At 41.1% G+C, this 19,736-nt stretch overlaps 1 protein-coding gene and 2 long non-coding RNA genes across 5 annotated transcripts in view; 2 read left to right on the plus strand and 1 right to left on the minus strand.

Annotated features, from left to right (window-relative positions):
* Positions 1-371: 371 nt before the first annotated feature.
* LOC311039188 (protein NLRC3-like) overlaps positions 372-19,736 on the minus strand; it is a 45,325-nt gene continuing 25,960 nt past the window's right edge. For 2 of the 3 annotated variants that reach the window (XM_084048860.1, XM_084048858.1), the window contains 2 exons: positions 13,130-13,179; positions 9,312-11,344 (listed from right to left, as the gene is read on the minus strand). In XM_084048860.1, the coding sequence (XP_083904986.1) occupies positions 10,800-11,344; positions 13,130-13,179 (595 nt within the window). In that variant the 3' untranslated portion in view covers positions 9,312-10,799. Of the gene's footprint in view, positions 762-9,311; positions 11,345-13,129; positions 13,180-19,736 lie in introns of those variants that run through there. The other variant, XM_084048859.1, reaches the window with a different exon arrangement.
* Positions 2,256-5,012, plus strand: LOC311039198. Its single transcript, XR_014600138.1, has 3 exons — positions 2,256-2,919; positions 4,398-4,856; positions 4,952-5,012. It is a non-coding gene; the product is annotated as an uncharacterized lncRNA (long non-coding RNA).
* Positions 5,563-8,953, plus strand: LOC311039196. Its single transcript, XR_014600136.1, has 3 exons — positions 5,563-5,799; positions 6,001-6,109; positions 6,358-8,953. It is a non-coding gene; the product is annotated as an uncharacterized lncRNA (long non-coding RNA).

A 19,736-nucleotide genomic window follows, 5' to 3' on the forward strand; every position in this document is an offset into this window, starting at 1 on the left:
CATTTTGATACCAATACTTCTACATTTCGGCATTGATACTTTTACTTAGGTAAAACATTTGAGTACTTTTTCCACCACTGGTGGGAACGCACCCTGATGCATAGATGTGACTTCTATGAATATTAATACACAAGAACAATATCAGACTTTAAAGAGTTAATTTATTAAACAATGAAACATCTACAGATGATCATACAATAACATGTGAAGATAAAAACAACAATAACATAATGATGTCATAATGAATCAATAGATGAACAATGAATGATTTGAATGTCATTAATGAATGAATGCAGACATTTAGTAGATGTTTGAATCCACACTGATTTACACAGTTCAACATGAGAGCAGTGGTGGAAAGTAACTAAGTACATTTACTCAACTACTTACTCAAGTAGGCTACACATTTTAGGATTTTTTACTTTAGTGGAGTATTTACATTTTTCAATACTTTTACTTCTTACATCTCAGAAGCAAATATTGTACTTTGTAACAGAGTATTTCTGTCGCAGAGCGACGCGTTGTGAGCTTGTAGATCGGCTATTTTCAGAAGACTTTTACACATTCTGCACAACTAGTACTTTTAGTACTTTAAGTACATTTTAATGCCAATACTTTTGCACTTTTACTTAAGTACAAAAACTTTTGTACTTTTTCCACCACTGCTTGAGAGTAAATGACATGAAGTCTAGTCGACCAACAACATGCTCACAGCAGTAGGAGAGGAAAGAGTTAAACATATCAACCCTAGAGTCACTATTCTGCTGTTAGAAAATATAATGTTCCTCTGTCTATTGTGTCAAATATCACATATAAAACAATCACATGTCAAATAATAGAGTAGATGTGTTTACATAAGAGACACAAGTATGATACTGTGATGACATCATCATCATCATCATCATCATCATCATCATTATTTATGATACATATTTATAAATGTGTGGAGTGGAGGTTTGAGCAGCGCTGTCTGATTTAAATTAATCTAATCTAATCTAATCTATAATCTATAATCTATAATCTATAATCTATAATCTAATCTATAATCTAATATAATCTAATCTAATCTCAGATCTAAAGCTGTGGTGATGACTGATTTTGAGGGGGTCTCATTTACACACACATGTTGATTTCATAGGGTTAACTTCTTCCTGTCAAGGACCCCCATCTGATCATAGTTGTTGCCAGACCCAGGGGGTGGGCCTACATGAGGCTTTGTCGGTCGGTCGGTCGGCCGGTCCCTCTAGGGGTCTGGCAGGGCTCTGAGGAGCACTTTTTCTAGTTTTGACCAGGGACCCCCATACAAGACTTTGAAGATTTCTTTCAAAAAATATTCCACGTTTTTCACATTTCTTCCAAGATTTTTGTTTGACAACAGGAGATCTACAAGATCTGTAAGCAACCACAACGGCAGCGCGTTGTGAACTTTTAGATCAGCTTTTTTTTTCTCAAATATCTGATGTATAAATAGAGGTTAAAGTGTTTAAACTGATTTTGACGCTGTATTAACATATTTAGCTGGGGACCCCCTGGAACCCCCTCAAGGACCCCTGGGGGTCCCTGGACCCCACTTTAAGAACTACTGGCAGAGATTGATAGTCTTTATATGCGCGCACGCACGCACGCACGCACGCACGCACGCACGCACGCACGCACGCACGCACACAATGCACACAATGCACACACGCACAATGGGTCACAAAGTAAGGTCCAGGGACCCCCGGGGGTCCTAAGCAAAACTATTAAATATAAAACATAAAAATCACTTCAACAACTTTGACCATTTTATACTTCACTATTCCAAAATAGCAGATCTACAAGCTCACAACGTGTCACATGGCGGCGCGTTGTGAGCTTGTAGATCTGCTATTGAGATTAACCCTTTAAGACCGGGAACGCATCCGTGTCATTTTAGATTTCTTTAGCTATTCAAAAACAGCAGATCTACAAGCTCATAGCGCGGCACCGAGTGCCGCGCTATGAGCTTGTAGATCTGCTATTTAAAAACAATCGTGAACATGTGTAAATCTTTGAATATATATATATATATTTAAAGCGAATATTTTAACTTAAATCTTTGCTTCTAGTGATTCTACAAATATCTTCTAAAACAGTTTTCTGAAAAAAATTCTATAATATCAGTGTATGGAGTCAGAACAGTCTCATAATGAGTGAATGCACAAGTCTTGGTTTGTATTCACACATTTGATTTTTGAATGAACAAGTTCTGGTTTGCATGTGTTTCGTGTTTGTGTTTGTGTTTCAAGTCCACGTTCGTGTTTCAAGTCCACAGCTTTCGTGTTTCGTGCGTTTGTGTTTCAAGTTTGTGTTTGTGTTTCAAGTCCACAGCTTTAAATCCACAGTCTGTGTATTAAAGTCACGTTTGTGTTTTGTGTTTGAAATCCACAGTTTAAAATTCACAGTTTGTATTTTGTGTTTCAAATCCACAGTTTAAAATTCACAGTTTGTATTCTAAAGTCACATTCCAGATGCTCTGCTTCACAAATATAATTCTCTATTTATCTCCAAAACACTCAATTTACAAACACAAATCGGTTAGTGTGCATTTGCACACTGCTTCTCTGTGGTGGATCTCCTCTGTGCACGCACGAATCTTTTTGAGACTGACCTGACGGTGGGCGTAGACAAACGTCGTCATTGGCTGATAAATCTGTCAATCAAAATCATGATTCTGATTGACAGGTTCATCAGCCAATGAGACGGGTTCCCTTTCAGCCAATCATAAGTGCTGTTACATTTTCTCCGGCAATCAAACAGTCATATATCTATTCTCTGCACCTGGCTGCGCAGAGTAGAAAGCAAAGGGGGCGTAATGGCGGACACGGCAGAAGTTTGGGGCAGGGATTGAGAAACAATATGAAGAATGCTGCTGGAAGTAGTGGTTAACAACGTGAATCTGTAAGTAACACATTTATGTTATTATCCCCTCATTGTAAATCATCTAATGTTATTGAATTATAATAAGTTGAAGCATTCTGCTTAGCCACGTAACAGATGATGATGATGATGATGATGATGGCATGCCGACGTTGGGTTTAAGCCTCAAATTCATGGTATTTGTCTTCACATGAGGGAAATACTTGTTTTACAAGCGAAGTGTAAGTTGATTAAGATAAGAGTTGGATTATATTATCGAAATATAAAAAAACCTCTGGTGGGGTGGGTGTTATATTGAAACACGTGACCCGTAGAAAGATGTAACTAGGGGGTGTTTCCTGGCTGTGAGTGACGCATATGGTAGCATATTTCTACAGGTTACAGGTGTCAGCGTGACACCGCACCTCATTATTGTCATTGAAATCACAGAAGACAAACCTAAACAGTATGAGGGCTCGTCTTTGTTTATAAACCGCGGATTTTAATATATATATATATATATTTTTTGTGACAGGTTCAAAACTGAACTGTACTGTAGGGTCTGCAAGGTAACAGGATAGGTGGGCACTAGGGACATCTGGGCACCTCGATGTAAAATGGACTATTTTGGAAAATGTTTTTAAAGTATACATGATTAGAACAGGGGTCTTCAACGTTTTCAATGCCAAGGACCCCCTAGTTAAGAGAGAGAGATGAAGAAGGGAGTAAGAGACCCCCACTACATATTGCATAAAATTGTGTTGCAGGTTAAACTTTTTCATAGATTTCATAGATGTTGCACTATCATGTTGGATTCATGTTAATGTGTATTTTAAAACTGTCAATACTTAGTACACCTGACCTTTCACTCTGTACTTGGTCTGATCCTTTTTCACACCAAACGTCTTTGCCGAAAATAGCCGATCTACAAGCTCACTGTAGATTGGCTATATTTGGTTAAAGTTCTCCTCAGAATAGGGATGCTAGGGTTCAAGTGCTTAATGAAAACTGATAATAAATCCAATCACGAACATTTGACGGCCCCCCTGTAGTTACTTTGAGGACCCCCTGTTGAAGACCCCTGGATTAGAACATGCTTAAACATTTGACATTAAGGTTTAATATTTCTACAATGACTACAAATTGCTGCAAAACCTGTATAACTAATCGTTTTGGGGCAGAAACAAGAAGTTGAAGGATAAAATTAAGTCTGTTAATGATGTACCGTGCATGTTCACATCAAGTATACTTTACATTACTTAAGACTGTTAATGATGTACCGTGCATGTTCACATCAAGTATACTTTACATTACTTAAGACTGTTTTTTATTTATGTATTTTATGGGTAGTAGCCTAATCAGCAGCTGAGCAAAATAGTGTAACATCATGTACTTTTTAATTATAATGCTGCATTTGATAGAACAACATTTGAGGATCTATATTGCTATATTGTGATTTATATCATGTGCCTCATACTCTACTGTCAGTGCCTTATATAAATCTTATTTTCTCCCCCTAGTTACAGGGACCATCTCATCTAGCCATGGGTTCAGAGCAGGCCAGTCATGGCCAGAGGCAGCTCACAAGTGCTGGACATTCCTCCAGTCCAGGCAGGCCAGAGCATGGCAAGAGGCAGCTTCCAGACAGCTCTTACAGTGGGGCAGGCCATTCCTCCAGTCCAGGCAGGTGTAACGGCCGAGAAGTGCAACGCCCTGAGCCGGAGTCGAACCCATGACCCACGGCTCACCAGTCCGGCCAACAACCCACCTGCGCCAAAGAAGCTAGCTCCCTCGGTGGAGGAAGTTGTGGCGAGTTGGGGACGCTACACTGGCCAGAGCATGCCAGTCATGGCGAGAGGCGGATTTTACAGGCCCCTGGGGGGTACACCACTAAGATGCCGAAGGCAAACTGCCTGACGTGTGGGAATCTTATGCCTTTGCAGATGTTGCCGTTGCATCTGCGGGCTTGCTCTTTGAACGTAAGCTGTACAGCTTTCCTCTAATTTCTGAAGTTATTTTTTCTCTTTTGTGTGCAAATGAGTGTTTGATTGTCTCTAGCTCTGTCTTTTTTTAGGAGAGTAAATCCGAGGCATCTCCTGACGAAGACTGCACGATTATTGAGGAGCCAGTGCGCCAGCTGACGCAGACCTTCCTACTGCTGAGATTGAAGACTCCATAGAGATGGGAGAGTCTTGTGAGGTAATCGAGGCTTATTCATTATATTCCATAGGAAGTAATCATAAGTTTCACTTCATAATGATATGATGCTTAAAGTTATAAATGGGCATGCTGTTTTGTTATGGAACACACAATATACTAATTTTGGATCATAGAATTATATTACTATTGCTAGACAATATCGTATGTCTGAGGTTCATTAACTCGGACTCTGTTTTTGTATCATTCTCTTTTGCTTTCTTTGTTTTGCAGGTTTGCCCAATCTGTCAGAGAGAATACCCAATAGATGTCCTTCCATTTCATGCCAGTATGTGTGATGAATGGTAAGACGTTTTGACTATAGATTCAGATAAAAAGATGTGTTTGTACATGTTGGCACATGTACTTTATGTACACTGCACAAACACACTTTAAATTAATAATGTCATTACTGTATTTGACAATGTTATCTACAGATAAATATTTCTTGCGACCAGCTTGCTTGGGACCAGCTGGACAAGCAAGGACTTATTTTGAAATAGTCATGAAAATGAGTTATGATTTTACATTTTTTATTTGGGCTGCCTAGGGAAGCAGCCAGGACCAGAAGTGGAGAGGAATTGCCAGCACCTTCAGTTCCAAGAGGAGCTGAATTCTCAGGACCTTCATGTCAGTTGTTCCGACAACATGAATGGTGAAGACGTCAATCGACATGTTTGTCAATTGCCATGCAGAAGCTGAAGACTGGCTTCAGTATTAATTAAGGTTGGTATGTTGGCGCACACACTTCCTATGTTTGATGTTTACCTGGTATCCTATTTTGTATGACGGTATTTGCACCCTACTTAATGAAACTATATCCAGTATCCTGTCGTTTTGTGCCTAGTGTTCATGCCATATACTGCCATTAAATGGGGCACTGCCATCTCCCCTTTGTTTTTACATTTTCTTTTGACATTCTGCTAGTCTCACACTCAGTTTCGCTGTCGTGACACTGTTGACCAGGGGTGGAACCGAAACTGCAGCAGCAGCTCTGGATGTTGCTGATCTTGACCATCGTGAAACTATTGGTTTGGTGGGTAACGGTTACAATTTAGCATGTCTTACACAGAGTTTTACACCATGTTTGTCATCACATGCATCAAACGGATAAGTGAATTGGTCAGTGTTGGCAAATTTTAACAAGCTTTGTGTGTCCCTCTGATGTACTCCAAATGTTGACTATTTGAAATTCAACTTTTGCCCTTTTTGTGGAATGCCTCCTGGAGGCAACTTTCTACCTAAATAAATTTGGTCCCCTTTTGTGATGTGTCCCTGTTGTAGCTCAAGAAAGCAGATCTTACTGAAGAAGAAATGAGCCGTGTCACTGATCTTTGCCACTCCTGGTATCAAGCTACTCTGAACTCCACCAACCAGGACTGGCTGTTTCAGTGTCTTCTTTCACATGCTGTAATAATTTGATCAATGAGGAGAGTAAAGGGTTAACATAAATTAGTTTCAGACTTATTAATATAGTAATTAAGAGAGAGAAAAACCAAACTAATGCCAGTAAACTTGAAAGTGATGTATTTTCTTTTTAAAGTGGTTAGCAGAGTTATCTATTCATATTGGGTTTTGATAAGGAGTCAAACAGGTCTAAGGTATTTGGTTTTCATATTTAATATAAAACGTTAACTAAGCAAAGACTACGGAGTGGTTTTATGTTGTATGAGTGGGTGCAGTGGATTGGATGCGAGGGGTTCCAGAGTAACAATTGCCCGTGGGAGAGAGCGGAAGAAGGTAGAGAGAGGAAGGACTGAGAAGAATGTATTTGGAGAAATAAGAAATGTAAAAAGGCCTCAGTACATTGTTGGGTACAAGTGTGTCAGTGTTTGCCAGCGGAGCGTGTGGTCAACTGGCCGGAGAACTACGCCATTATCGAGACATCTGCTTGGAAAAGACTGTTCTGGACAGAGAGTCCAGCTCTGTTGCCGTTTGAAATGTTTTCCATTGCAAGTACTGTATCAGAGAAATGTTTTCCATTGCAAGTACTGTATCAGAGAAATGTTTTCCATTGCAAGTACTGTATCAGAGAAATGTTTTCCATTGCAAGTACTGTTTGAAGACTCTGCAAGTACTGTGTCAACAAAGAACTATCTGTTGGAGTTACTGAGGACCAGAATCACCGCATCGCCGGAACGTCTCGCAGGCCTGCAACGTGGGGTGGATGTGCGTGGGTGTGTGGGCCCACAGTGTGTTAATGGTTTAAAGTTACTGTCAAGTTCACGGTTATTATGGGTTAAGTTCATGGTTAAAGTGTTATTTTTGCAGCTTTAATTAAATGAGGGTTAAAGAAAGGTGAAGTAAAAGTCAGGGAGAGTGATGGGGAACAGATCTTTTTTTTTTTTTAAACTAGATTTGTTGCAATTTTGATACATGACGTGTGTGTGTGTGTGTGTGTGTGTGTGTATATTTTTTTCTAGGTATATCATTTAGTTTTGGTCAAGTGTTTTATTTGGGGAAAAAACAGTTTGTTTTTGCACATGCATGAGTATTTGGGTTATTTGGGTAGGCCTATTGTGGTTTAAGTTCATTCTAAAAGGTTTTTAAGCCTTGTCATATATTTGTTTGTCATTTATTTTCATTTCATTTTTTTAATATTTTATTTGAATTTAAAAGGGAATTCATTTGTGTAAAAAAAAAAAGAGAGAGAAAAAAAAAACCCTTCTGTAAAGTTCTATTCCCTTGAATTTAAAATGTTGTCCGGGTCAGTATCTCCGAATGGTACATTCACTGACAGTTAAAGGTAATGTGTTGTTTATTAGCAGGGTACAGGAAGTGTTACCCAATACAGTCAAACCTTTGAGGTAGCTACCTAGATTATTCAAATGCAAACACCCCAAATAGACTGTTGGGGTACTACAGCAACAATATTCAGCATGATTTTGTGGTGTATAAAAACACTTGCTGCATTTTGTGTTTAAAATATTTTTTATTTATTTTTATTTTTTTAAAGGGCCGTAGCAATAGTGTATACTGAACAGTCAAAACCCCTATTTAAATTGAGACACTCTTGTGTACACAAGTCACTCTTGTTATCTATGCTGCTGCATTGTCTGAAGGAAGCCAAACAAAAATACGTTTTACTCTTATGTACCTACACACAAACTCTTAAGTACCTCTACACAAAGCACAACCTTGAAACTTGGTCTGGATCAGTGAACTTGAAAAATGCAGCTTTATAACTGCAATTGTAAAGGTGTATACCATATAATTTCAATAAAGGTTGGTGTTAAACTTTGTCCTATAATGTTCCACCTGCCAGTCCCAAAGCAATGGACAGATTAAAGGAGGTGTAAGCGAAGCTGGTTAATATGTACGGTATATTCCCAAATGATTATATTGATGGTATTTATTCAGTAACAGTTCTGTCGCTGCAGCTCTTAAGTAAAAAAATAGCATTCTCAGGTTGGGATACCAATTTCATCCAAGATTAACAGTGAAGTTGGAAGTAATGAAACTAGGGGAGTGAGGTCATTCCCTTTACATTGCCCCCCGTCTATACATCCATGTGATTAGATGTTTACAATCCTGGCCGTGCACCTATGAAACTACTGCTCACGTCAATTGGAAAACGTTTACTTATCGTACTTGTTTCATACCTGTCCTACACGTTTAAGTCATCAGTGTTGATTTTGTTCATGTGTTAAAAAGCTTTATATCCACATGGTAATCATTAGTGTTCAGTTACAGGGTTCTCAGATCTTCAGTACCAATTTCTTGAAATGAATGAGCAGACAAAATTGTATAAGCAGATCTGGGTTCTCTCTGGGTGTGAATTGGGTGTTTCACAAGTTATAGAGCATTAAACTTTATAGAACTTTTCTATGAACTAAATGGACACCAGGAATTTAAATCTAGTCACCACTGGCCTGGTCATAGCTGTGTCAGTTCAAGTAACGGGGCACACTGAGCACTATATTTTGTCATTCTAAGTCAAGTGGATGGAAGAGTTCACACAGACTATAAAAGGAAAAACAATGTTGAACGATATACAATGAAATACAATGGTGAACGATAATGCTCAGAGTGAATAGCAAGTGAAGTTCCATTTCATGACATTTAAATTCCCCATCACTACTGTATGACTTAAATAAAATGTTTAATTATCAGCACTAGCAATCGCTTACCAGGACAGGCTTGTTTGAAAACGTCCATGGTCTAAAGTCAAGGGTGGACTCTGTGACATGAAACATGTAGAAGGAAAAAAAGCTAACCTTGCAAGTGTTTAATACTTCTTAAAGTCCCTTGAACAACAGCACTGCAGTACAATGTTCTAGACAATTTTATTTTTATTTGGAAGCTTTCCTAAAACTAAAAGCTCATATTTGACACACCCGGCATCTCATTATGATGTTGCCTCAAGTAAGTTCACAACATATTGGACAGTGTTGAGATATATGTCCACTCCAGAAACGTAAGAGCACTTATGATTGGCTGAAAGCGAACCCGTCTCATTGGCTGATGAACCTGTCAATCAGAATCATGATTTTGATTGACAGATTTATCAGCCAATGACGACGTTCGTCTACGCCCACCGTCAGGTCAGTCTCAAAAAGATTCGTGTGTGCACAGAGGAGATCCACCACAGAGAAGCAGTGTGCAAATGCACACCAACCGATTTGTGTTTGTAAATTGAGTGTTTTGGAGATAAATAGAGAATTATATTTGTGAAGCAGAGCATCTGGAATGTGACTTTAAAATACAAACTGTGAATTTTAAACTGTGGAATTCAAACACAAAATATAAATGTGACTTTAATATACAAACTGTGGATTTAGAGCTGTGGATTAGAAACACAAAATACAAACTGTGAATTTAATACACAGACTGTGGATTTAAAGCTGTGGACTTGAAACACGAACCTGTGGACTTGAAACACGAACGCAAAGCATCGCATTTGTAGTGCTGAACCAAAAAAAACACATGCAAACCAGAACTTGTTCATTCAAAAATCTAGTGTGTGAATACAAACCAAGAGTGTGTGAATACAAACCAAGACTTGTGCATTCACTCATTAGGACTTGTGCATTCACTCATTATGAGACTGTTCTGACTCCATATCAGTGGTTCTTAAACTTTTTCATGTCAAGGACCCCCAAAATGATATGTATTTGGCCACAGACCCCCATCTGAAAATATGTTGTTCCAGGGACCCCCCAGAAGCAAAGATTTGAGTTAAAATGTTCGCTTAAAAATATATTAAACGATTTTCGGTGCCGCAATATGAGCTTGTAGATCTACTATTTTTGAAAAATCGTGAACATTTGTGCAAATTTTTATTCCAAAATAGCAGATCTACAAGCTCAAAACGCGTTGCGTTGCGACGGGTTGTGAACTATCATTTTAGATTTCTTTGGCTAAAATAGCACATAGTGCCGCGCTATGATCTTGTAGATCTGATATTTTTGAATATCCAAAGAAATCTAAAATGACACAGACGCGCGTTCCCTTAAAGGGTTAAATAAATATGAAGAAATGTGTTATAATTGCGAACATTTTTAACGACACAAACCCTCTCTTATGTCAGTGTGCTGCTTCTGTACTTTTTTAATTTATGATGACATCACTATGATGTCACCATGAGTCAGTCGTGCCCAAATATGGAGTTGTATGATGTCAGACTTAGCATGGTGTCAAAGTATCCATGGTAACCATGACAACCTGGACTCACTCAAACATGTGGAGTAACCATGGAGACCTGATGTCCTCCTCACATAGAGACTCTATCTCTGCTCACACAGACGTACTGAGGAGGAGGAGGAGTAGGACCGTAACCAGAACCCAGCATAGAGCGGTTCAGAGAATGTGTTGGTGAAGGTGAAGGTGTACAGGTGAGTCAGTGAGTCTGAGCAGACCTTATAAAAGGACAGAGTCCCTAAAGGACAGTCCAGATACACTGCTACTCTCTTAGAGCCAGAGGGACGGACAGGGAGGAGAGTCTCCTTTCTATTGTGATGTACAGTGTATCTGTTATCATCACAGTACAGACACCAGGACTTATCATTGGATCCAAGCAGAAAGTCTGGACCAAGCCCTTTCCTCTTTCCTCCGTAAGTCACTGCTATACCAACCATTCCATTCCTCTCTACCTCCCAGTAACAGGGTCCAGTCAGACCCTCTGTACACAGAACCTGACTATCCGTCCATCGAAACCTGTCAGGATGATCAGGATGATGCTGATCCTCTCCATGTGTCACCACCATGTTGTTCTCAGACAGAGAGAGGGTCTTGTATGCTGTGTTTGTGTTCAGTGTGAGATGAGAGAAATCTGATGAGAAAATAACACAATAAACATTAAACACATCATTCACTGAGTGACACACACACACACACACACACACACACACACACACACACACACACACACACACACACACACACACACACACACACAATGGGTCTTAAAGTAAGGTCCAGGGACCCCCGGGGGTCCTAAGAAATATTATTATAAAACATAAAAATCACTTCAACCACCTTGACCATTTTATACTTCACTATTCCAAAATAGCAGATCTACAAGCTCACAACGCGGCGCATGGCGGCGCGTTGATCTGCTATTGAGATTAACCCTTTAAGACCAGGAACGCATCCGTGTCATTTTAGATTTCTTTGGCTATTCAAAAATAGCAGATCTTTTTGAAAAATCGTGAACATGTGTGCAAATCTTTGAATATATATATTTTTAAAGCAAACATTTTTGACTCAAATCTTTGCTCCTGGGGGATTCTACAAATGTCTTCTAAATCCTGACAGTTTTCTGAAAAAAGATCTCAAAATTTGTTGTTCCAGGGACCCCTCAGAAGCAAAGATGTGAGTTAAAAATGCTTAAAAAATACATATATATACAAAGATTTTCGGTGCGGCACTATGAGCTTGTAGATCTGCTATTTTTGAAAAATCATGAACATGTGTTCTAAAATAGCAGATCTACAAGCTCAAAGCGCGTTGCGATGCGACACGTTGTGAACTGTCATTTTAGATTTATTTGGCTAAAATAGCACATATACAAGCTCAGAGCGCGGCACATTTTGATTTGAGCTAAAAAGCATTATTTCACACTTTGGGCTATTCAAAAATAGCAGATCTACAAGCTCGTAGCGTGGCACCGAGTGCCGCGCTACGAGCTTGCAGATCTGATATTTTTGAAAAATCTTGAAAATGTGTGCAAATCTTTGAATATATATTGTTTTAAAGCTCACATTTTTAACTTGAATCTTTGCTTCTGGGGGTCACTGGAACAACATATTTTGAGATGGGGGTCCGCGGCCAAATACATATCATTTTGGGGGTCCTTGACATGAAAAAGTTTGAGCACCTTTTTTTTAGCTACAGTACAAACACACTGGTCACAGAGCTGTTCTTTATGTAAGGAGTGTGTTTGCAGAGACAGAACTAATGTGTGTTTAGCTACAGTGTTACAAACACACTGGTCACAGAGCTGTGAATGCTTGTAGATCTGATATTTTCATCACACATTTACGTATAAAATCAGGCATTATTTAGGACGACATCAAGTCCCGTTCAACACAGTCAGCCCACACATCAAATAGAGACGTGTGAGGCGTTATGAGCTTGTAGATCTACTTTTATTTTAACCCATTAAGACCTGGAACGCATCTGTGTCACTTTTTGAGCAAAAAAACATTATTTTACACTTTGGGCTATTCAAAAATTATGAAAATATGTTCAAATCTTTGAATATATATTGTTTTAAAGTGAACATTTGTAACTAAAATCTTTGCTTCTGGGGGTCCCTGGAACAATATATTTTGAGATGGGGGTCGGTGGCCAAATAAATATCATTTTGGGGGTCCTTGACATGAAAAGACATGAAAAGGTTTGAGCACCACTGATATAGACTGGGAGAGAGCATGAGCCCGTATGAAATGATGAATATGAATTCAGTGGAAGCTACTGAAGGGTTTTCAGGACAACATCCAGGGAGAGAGGAGCCAGTATAAAATGTCTGACAGACAGACAGACAGACAGACAGACAGACAGACAGACAGACAGACAGACAGACAGACAGACAGACAGACAGACAGATACTCACATCTTGTAAGGAGTTGAGGTCTAATCCAGTCTTCTCCTCCATGTTTCACTCTGTAGGAAGTACAACAACTTTGAACATCAAAGTTTTTCAGGAGTTAAGTAATATATTAATATAAATTTTAATCAGAGCTGGGGGTAAACACTGGGTCCTAAACAATGGCATTACTTAGAATACATTACATTTCAGATCTATATTTTCCTGTTCCTTCTGTTGCCACAAAGGAAAAGGAAAATCCATCCGACACATTTGTGTTATTTCCTGGTAAATGAATGAGCGCGTCTCTGTCAACAGAGAGTTGCACGGATGTTACAGACAAATCGGTGACCACGTGCTAACAGTCAGCATTCTGTGATTATTGCGTAATCAATAGGTCACCACTTTTGGTGTGACAGTGTCATCCGACTGACTGACTGACTGACTGACTGACTGACTGACTGGTTTGGTTTTGTATTACATTAATTGGTCACACCTGTTGACATGACAGAGACTGAGAGAAGACAGAGAGGTTATCCTTTAGTACGGTCGTAGAAGTATTCACATGATTGTTGGATTTGTTGTTGAAAAGAAGAACGTCAATGTAAATTAGATATGTCAGTATGCTTAGTGAAGCTCAGCACAGCTCTACACTGTGGCCACTCTGATAGGCTGCTCTCTTGATTTCATGTTTTCCAAACATACTCGTAATGAGGGGATATTACATAGGATATAGTTCCTTACAAATGGGTTTTAATCTTCAGTAACGCAAAAGTAATCTGAAAAGTAATACTGTAATGTAACAGAATACTTTTTTTTAATGGCTGTAATCCTGTAACGTAATGAGTTACTTTTAAAATCAACGTTACCCAAAACTGCTTGTAATGTAGTTACATTAACATTAGTGATACCTAAACATAATTACATTTGATTGCTTTTCATGTTGTAAAACAAAAGGGACAAAACTGCTTATCGATGGCCAAAACGCAAAACCTCCTATCTGAAAAATGTACATTGTTGGGAAAATGAAAAAGAAAACTACAAAATGTTGTATTTTTTTTGCACAATGCTATTTTTTTATGAAACCCATCACATAATACACCGTTTCTGGATGTCCGGACTATATTATATTATTATATGTTAATTACACTGATCTCATATTGAAAATGCAGATAGGAGGTTTTTCCCCACTTTTCCTGGATAATTCTGCAGATAGGAGCTTTTGCATTTCAATGTTCAGTGATTGCAAAATTCAATAATGACAAATAGTACTGCCTGTAAATACTCTGTAGAAGCAAAAACATAAATTCACAGCTACAAACAGTTACATTTAATGATTCTTTATTGTATTCAAAAACATGAAGCGGCCCAACAGGCCCAGGCACCCCTCAAAATAATCCCCCAATACCCTCTACTCCAACTCCATCACCTGAAATACCCCCCACTCCCACAACCCCCATACCCCCAACCGCCACCCCACACCTCCCACACCACATAACTCCAAACCCCATCACACCCCCAAATCACACCCCACCCATTACCCCCACTCCCATATCCCTGCCTCCCAACCGGCACAACACAAGCCCCAAAACCCTGTACCCCCAAACCCCACCCACCAAAACCCTCATGCCCCCCCACCCCATACCCCCCAACCCCCTCTTGAGTAGGCTTAAATGTACTTGAATGTACTTGAGTAGGCTAAAATAACAAAAGTATTGGCATCAAAATGTACTTAACCAAAAGTAAAAGTACTCATTATGCAGAATGTTTCATTTCACAGAACAAAAGTAGCCTATTGGCATCAAAATGTACTTAAAGAACCAAAAGTAAGAGTACTCATTACGCAGAATGTTTCATTTCACAGAACAAAAGTATTGTCTTCAAAATGTACTTAAAGAACCTAAAGTAAAAGTGCTCATTGTTCAGAATGTTTCATTTCACAGAACAAAAGTATTGGCATCAAAATGTGCTTAAAGAACCTAAATTAAAAGTACTCATTGTGCAGAATGTTTCATTTCACAGAACAGAAGTATTGGCATCAAAATGTACTTACATAACCAAAAGTAAAAGTACTCATTACGCAGAATGTTTCATTTTACAGAACAGAAGTATTGGCATCAAAATGTACTTACATAACCAAAAGTAAAAGTACTCATTATGCAGAATGTTTCATTTTACAGAACAGAAGTATTGGCATCAAAATGTACTTACATAACCAAAAGTAAAAGTACTCATTATGCAGAATGTTTCATTTCACACACCATAACTCCAAACCCCATCCCACCCCCACATCCTCATACCCCCAAACCCCACCCCAACCATTAGTTACCCCCCAGTCCCCATGCCTTCCAACTCCCCTAACTCATACCCCTCCACCCCATACCCTCCCAACCACCAGCCCACGCCTCGTACCCCCACACCCCACCCCACCCTAAGCAGTGTGGTGAGGTAAGGCATCGTAGAACGTGTGGCAGTCCTGAGGAAGAACAGACTTCATTGCTTGCAAGTCATCATATTTTGACTTTTTGATTTTGGGTTTTTCGGCATACTTCCTCCTGACCGAGCCAGTGTTTTCTTTACACCTCTTTGGCAAGGGAAGAAAATCAGATTCACTGTAGTCAAGTTTGTACTCAATGGACCCATCTCTGTATATCAACTGACGGATGTCAGTGACAACTGGATCACCAACCTTGTGTCCAGGGCGGATAGTGGAGTAGTACGTGAGATCATTGAATGTTTGAAAGAAGTCATGCTGCAGGTACTCAACCTTGTAGGGCTGCTTTTGACAGGCTTCCTCTATGTAAGTTATGTAGTTGCTGGGGACATAGATCTTTTTGTCCCTGAGTGCTCTTTCACAGGCAGCGTGTACGCTATCACATTCCATTTGTGTATGACCTTTTTCCAGGATTTTTTGAAAAACCGTTTTCTTGGTTTTGCAGCAGAAGTCAAGCAGTGCATTGGCAAGAGTTTTGTTTCTGTTCTGGTAAGTACATCCATCTGAATACACAATTATGGTGGATGCCGCTTTGCACCTGTCATTGTTGTTCAGGTAATCCAGAAGACAGGTTGCAAATGTGTCGGCATCTAGCCCCCCTTCACCTTCATGCCAAAAGTAACATTTGGCATCATGGGAATGAAGGTCGTAGATTGTGTAATTGTGACAGGCTAGCTTAGTTTTGTAATAGAGTGCACTAGCATTGAGTACTGGAGCCAATAGTACTGCTTCAAGGTCCACTGTTAACACCACAGTCGATTCGTCTTCTGCATAGCGTTCCTTGTCCAGTATCTTTTGTCTACGTGCCATATCCTTCACTTTGATATGCCTCTCATAGGCTTCCTTATCCATATTGCCCTCCTCAAACTGGACACAGACGTCACACTGGTCTTTCTTAGGCTTAAACAAGCTCAGGTTCATTTGTTTGAAGACCTTTCTGAGGGTGCAATCACTGGCTGCTTCATGACCATGTTCTCCACAGTATGTCTTGTATTCTCTGTACAGTGAGGAAAATGTGCTGAACACAGGCTCCAAATACATTTTTTTAGAGTCCCTCCGGCAATAGTGACTCTCAACCTTCGGCAGTCTATTCAGAAATTCTTCTGCAGAACCATCCTGCTGACTGCGGCTCCTTGTTGGCGTTGGCTGTTGTGCCTGGTGCATTCCTGTTTCAGATTTGGCCCAGTCATGGACACTCCATGCCCCTATGTTGAGTGTTGACAGAAACATTGCCTGGTAAACATGTACCTGCTTATTATCGACCTGTAATCTGTACTTGTACGTTCTGTTCTTCCGTGATTGATGACTTGTTGTCTGGCGTTTTGCGGGGCACACTTCAACCTGTGATGACACGTAAACCCTCCTTTGGTCCCAGGTCATTTTCCAAAAACCTTGGAAGATCTTTTGCCTTTGCTCTTCGAGAATGCCCTCGCATTGCTGTCCTCCCTTGTTTTTCACTTGACCCTCGTCGCAGCCATGATGACATCTGTGACCTATCGAGCGTGGACTTCTAGTAACCTCAATCGATGTTCTCCCCAGTTTCTTTTTCCCCTTGTACTCTTCTCCCTGCTGTCTGTTTTCCAAATTTAGTTTTCTGTGATTGAGACCTTTTTTCTTTTTTTTGTGTGCTTCCTCCTCCACAATATCTTCAGGTACCCCTGCCAGTTCTTCCTCTTCACTACTTTCTCCGCTGTTACTCAAGCTCTGTTCCTGCAAATCTTTTGTTGGGTTGTAATCAAGGTCAGAGTCAACCTGACTGGAGTCATCTCTTTCTTCTTCTTGCCCACTTTCTTCTTCACTATTACTCGAGTCCTGCAAGTCCTTCGCAGGGCTGTAATTAAGGTCGGAGTCAAGGTCAGAGTCATGTCTTTCTTCTTGCCCACTTTCTTCACTATTACTCGAGTCCTGCAAGTCCTTTGTAGGGCTGTAATCAAGGTCGGAGTCAAGGTCGGAGTCACTGGAAGCATTAAATTCTGCTTCCAGTACTGGAGATATTTCTAGTTCAGACCCGACAAAGGATGTGAACATCATTGGCTCAAAATAAATGTCCTCTGTGAAGGCTGTACCAGTGTCCCCCGCAGGCACTGGGTGTCTGACTGGAGCAATGGCTGTATCAGTGTCCCCTGAAGTCACTGGGTGTCTGACTGGAGCAGTGGCTGTATCAGTGTCCCCTGCAGTCACTGGGCGTCTGACTGGAGCAGTGGCTGTATCAGTGTCCCCTGAAGTCACTGGGCGTCTGGCTGGAGCAGTGGCTGTATCAGTGTCCCCTGCAGTCACTGGGCGTCTGACTGGAGCAGTGGCTGTATCAGTGTCCCCTGAAGTCACTGGGCGTCTGGCTGGAGCAGTGGCTGTATCAGTGTCCCCTGCAGTCACTGTATCAGAGTCCCCTGCAGTCACTGGGCGTCTGGCTGGAGCAGTGGCTGTATCAGTGTCCCCTGCAGTCACTGGGCGTCTGACTGGAGCAGTGGCTGTATCAGTGTCCCCTGCAGTCACTGGGCGTCTGACTGGAGCAGTGGCTGTATCAGTGTCCCCTGCAGTCACTGGGCGTCTGACTGGAGCAGTGGCTGTATCAGTGTCCCCTGAAGTCACTGGGCGTCTGGCTGGAGCAGTGGCTGTATCAGTGTCCCCTGCAGTCACTGTATCAGAGTCCCCTGCAGTCACTGGGCGTCTGGCTGGAGCAGTGGCTGTATCAGTGTCCCCTGCAGTCACTGTATCAGAGTCCCCTGCAGTCACTGGGCGTCTGGCTGGAGCAGTGGCTGTATCAGTGTCCCCTGCAGTCACTGGGCGTCTGACTGGAGCAGTGGCTGTATCAGTGTCCCCTGCAGTCACTGGGCGTCTGACTGGAGCAGTGGCTGTATCAGTGTCCCCTGCAGTCACTGGGCGTCTGACTGGAGCAGTGGCTGTATCAGTGTCCCCCACAGTCACTGGGCATCTGTACCCCTGCAGTCACTGGGCGTTGTACCAGTGTCCCCCACAGTCACTGGGCGTCTGGCTGCAGCAGTGGCTGTACCAGTGTCCCCCACAGTCACTGGGCGTCTGACTGGAGCAGTGGCTGTATCAGTGTCCCCCACAGTCACTGGGCGTCTGACTGGAGCAGTGGTTGTACCAGTGTCCCCCACAGTCACTGGGCGTCTGACTGGAGCAGTGGTTGTACCAGTGTCCCCCACAGTCACTGGGCGTCTGACTGGAGCAGTGGCTGTATCAGTGTCCCCCACAGTCACTGGGCGTCTGACTGGAGCAGTGGTTGTACCAGTGTCCCCTGCAGTCACTGGGCGTCTGACTGGAGCAGTGGTTGTACCAGTGTCCCCTGCAGTCACTGGGCGTCTGACTGGAGCAGTGCGATGGCCAAAACGCAAAACCTCCTATCTGAAAAATGTTAATTGTTGGGAAAATGAAAAAGAAAACTACAAAATGTTGTATTGTTTTTGCACAATGCTATTTTTTTATGAAACCCATCACATAATACACCGTTTCTGGATGTCTGGACTATATTACATTATTATATGTTAATTACACTGATTTCATATTGCAAATGCAGATAGGAGGTTTTCCCCCACTTTTCCTGTATAATTCTGCAGATAGGAGCTTTTGCATTCAATGTAAAGTGATTGCTTAACTACATAATGACAAATAGTACTAGCTGCAAATACATACATTTACAGCTGAAAACAGTTGCATCAGTGGTGTGGTCTAGTTTTTTTTTTGTTGAGGTATACGATAATCATTCCCTGCACGAAATGCACGTGGTTGTGGGTATACGCTAGTGCGTTTTCAATGGATGGAATGGGTAGTAGACTGTATACGCCTTCTTCCAAAAAAATCTGCACTGTATACAGCGTAACACGGTAGAACACACCACTGAGTTGCATTGAATGCTTTTTTATTTTATTCAAAAACAAAACAAAGTTTGCAGGGCAATGCTCACAACAAGAATCTAAAATGAAAGTGCTTACAAATAAAATGTACAAAAAGGACAACAGGAATACAATTAGGTGGACTAGAAAACAACTGGCCCAGGCACCCCTCGACATAATCCCCCCTATACCCTCTACTCCCAACTCCACCACCTGAAATACACCCCCACTCCCACAACCCCCATTCCCCCCAACCAGCACACTACACCCCCCAAACCCTCATGCC

Source organism: Gymnoscopelus microlampas (genome assembly GCF_963454915.1).
Source record: "Gymnoscopelus microlampas genome assembly, chromosome: 22".
Classification (NCBI taxonomy): Eukaryota; Metazoa; Chordata; class Actinopteri; order Myctophiformes; family Myctophidae; genus Gymnoscopelus; species Gymnoscopelus microlampas.